The sequence below is a fragment of the Limulus polyphemus genome, unplaced genomic scaffold, assembly GCF_000517525.1.
Source record: "Limulus polyphemus unplaced genomic scaffold, Limulus_polyphemus-2.1.2 Scaffold1825, whole genome shotgun sequence".
Classification (NCBI taxonomy): Eukaryota; Metazoa; Arthropoda; class Merostomata; order Xiphosura; family Limulidae; genus Limulus; species Limulus polyphemus.
Window position 1 is genome coordinate 152,247 of NW_013667435.1, and position 2,782 is coordinate 155,028.

The 2,782-nt window shown below is 30.2% G+C and overlaps 1 protein-coding gene across 1 annotated transcript in view; it reads right to left on the minus strand.

Annotated features, from left to right (window-relative positions):
• Positions 1–2,782, minus strand: part of LOC106465065 (tRNA (guanine-N(7)-)-methyltransferase non-catalytic subunit wdr4-like) — a 20,865-nt gene that overhangs the window by 13,813 nt on the left and 4,270 nt on the right. Inside the window, exon 3 of the mRNA XM_013925263.2 lies at positions 1,145–1,291. Coding sequence (XP_013780717.1) covers positions 1,145–1,291 — 147 coding nt within the window. The remainder of the gene's footprint in view (positions 1–1,144; positions 1,292–2,782) is intronic.

Consider the following 2,782-nt stretch of genomic DNA (forward strand, 5'->3'; position numbering starts at 1 on the left):
ATGAATACAGATGTGTGTAAAGGATAACATATTCTTTAAATATACGAATACAGATGTGTGTAAAGAATAAAATATTGTTTAAACATATGAATATAAATGAGTGTAAAGAATAAAATATTGTTTAAATATATGAATGTGTGTAAAGGATAAAATATTGTTTAAATATATGAATATAAACGAGTGTAAAGGATAACATCTTCTCAAACCATATAGCTGTAGTGTTTGGAATTCCAATAAATTTTCACCCACTTAATTTGTCAAAGGTAGGATCTCATGAGATGTCAAAACTAATAAAAATATGATGATCATTTCGACATGCACAATAAGTTATTTGTTTGTATAAAGCTAAAAGCAGAAAAAAAAGTAAAAAACTATGTTTCAGTGGAACATACTCCATCATCTTCGTGTAGTTTTTTGCATATATTTATTTGCTTTTAGCTTTATACAAGTAAGTTATTCATATGTCGAAATTTTGGTGTCATCATCTCATTTTTATTGAAACTCCTCACAAGAGCTGTCTGTCTAAGATGCTGAATGTTAAAACTAATAAGAAACAATCCAAAATTCAAGTATTAAAATCTGAGTATACATGTTTTAGTAAAATTAATGACTTCCATTTATACTGGTAGGATCCATATATCATGTAATTTTATGTTTTTGCCTAACACAACACTCAGTGTAAAGAGCTGACCAAGCCAATTGGGTTAAATCATTAATTTTCCAAGATTCATATGGAACCCCAGTAATAATTAATGAGATTAATTCAACATTGAAGGTACTTCTCTAAATTTATATTTTGTTATTAGGGCCCTACAATCAACAAACATGAAAAAAATAAAGTTTAAAAACAGATGGTACCACATTGGTAATTCTACAGTTAATTAATCTGTAAAAATTTCCTAAGTATTCTTGAATTTGTGAGAATGGAGAAAAACAGGGTTAATTGTATCCATTACTTCTTTACTAAGATGTACTAGTACAACATTTACATGTAAGACGATGATGTTAGGCTTGCTAGGAGTGGAAGACCATAATAATTTCCAGTGTTGTACATTTGAAATTTTCTTCTAAAAATCTGCCATATTTGTCTACTTTAATCTCAAGTTTTTAGTTACAAAATAAAGAAGAATTTAAAGTGGTCTACCTTGTGTTAAACAAGTTCCATTTATGGTCTCCTCCTATCTGCCATACTATAAGTTGTTTGTTGTCATCTGCAACAGCAAAGTATTTCCCACACGGTGAAAAGGTTCCACATACAATCTTTGATTTCTCCTGCTTCACTGTAAAAGCCCTGTGATACATATTTCTCAATAATGTTTAAACATCCTAAGTAACTCTTTTTAGATTTAGACCAAAATCTTTTTTCTATTTATTTACTTGTAGGGCATATCCATGCATTTTAAATATATATATATATATATATATATATATATATATCTAACACACACACAAAAAATATGTATGTCTGTCTGTTTGTCCATTATCTATACTACTAGCTCGCTGGACCAATCTCAAACAAACTTTGTGAGATGACAGTTTGGAACAATATTGAGTATTTATTATCTGTGATGTAAGTTAACATTAACTACATTCATAGATGGTACCACATCCTTACACCAAAAACACAATTAAATTTTCTATATAACATACATATGGTGTATACAAATGTCATATATCTCAAAGAGTGCACTAGTACTCTCTATGGAAGAAAGCAATGAAAAAAATTGCAATACTACATAAACTCAGCTGAAGTTTCTTCTCCAACAGCCACGGTAAGGCTGATATGAAGAGCCATTTCTTGAGTTATACCCACTTCCTACTTTGACCCGTGATATTTCAACTTTGGCCTGTAAGACACTTCTGTGGCAATGACTGTCAATTAATTAATCATGTGAAACACTGTGGAAAGACATTAAGACCTGGATGTTGAAAGTAGGTAACAGAAAGCACCCCTAGGACATTAACAGCTGGGTGCTGAAAGTGGGTAACAGAAAGCACCCCTACTGCCACTACCTTTTCCTACAAAGTAACCCTGATCATTGAACGGTATATACTATGTTTTAAGTATATACATAATGAGTTCTTAAAAATATTTGGTGAGGTAATAATGAATACTGAAATAATATGTTATGGTGTAAATAAATTTTGTGAAAGGTAGGATTTTTGTGTTATTTATAATAGTATCCACCCAAACATTTCTTTAAGTGTATAACCCCAATAGAGGATGAATACCTCAGCTTGTTTGAAATAAATAACTTTCATTTATTTAATGCCACAAATGCATAAGCCTAAATAATGTTTCTTTAGGCTATACAGTAGTTTAATATAGTTAAATAATTCATTGTATGTTTAATTCCAGTCAAGTTGAAACTGAAAGGTCCACTGTTTAATGAGGACCATACCTGGACATTCTGGTTACTAACAATAACAGAGAGATTATAGCATGAGATATGCTGTAGGAAGAGGTGTATTGCTAAGTATAATGCCATATAATAAGTGGAGATATTAAATAACGATGATATGTGACAAACAGGATAAGTTATCTGTTAAATCAGGCTTTAGATTTGTATGATATGTTTAAATCTAGGTCACAAATTATTGATGCACCCTACAACGAATGACTCATTTTACGAATGTTTATCATATAACTCTTTCAAGATGGATTAAGGGTGAAAGGCCATTTCATCTGTTGACTTACATTCAAAATTTTATTAAACTACTATTTTAGGAATTTATGTCAATAAGTTTGGTATCAAACTGTAGAGTATAATTCAAATTTTAG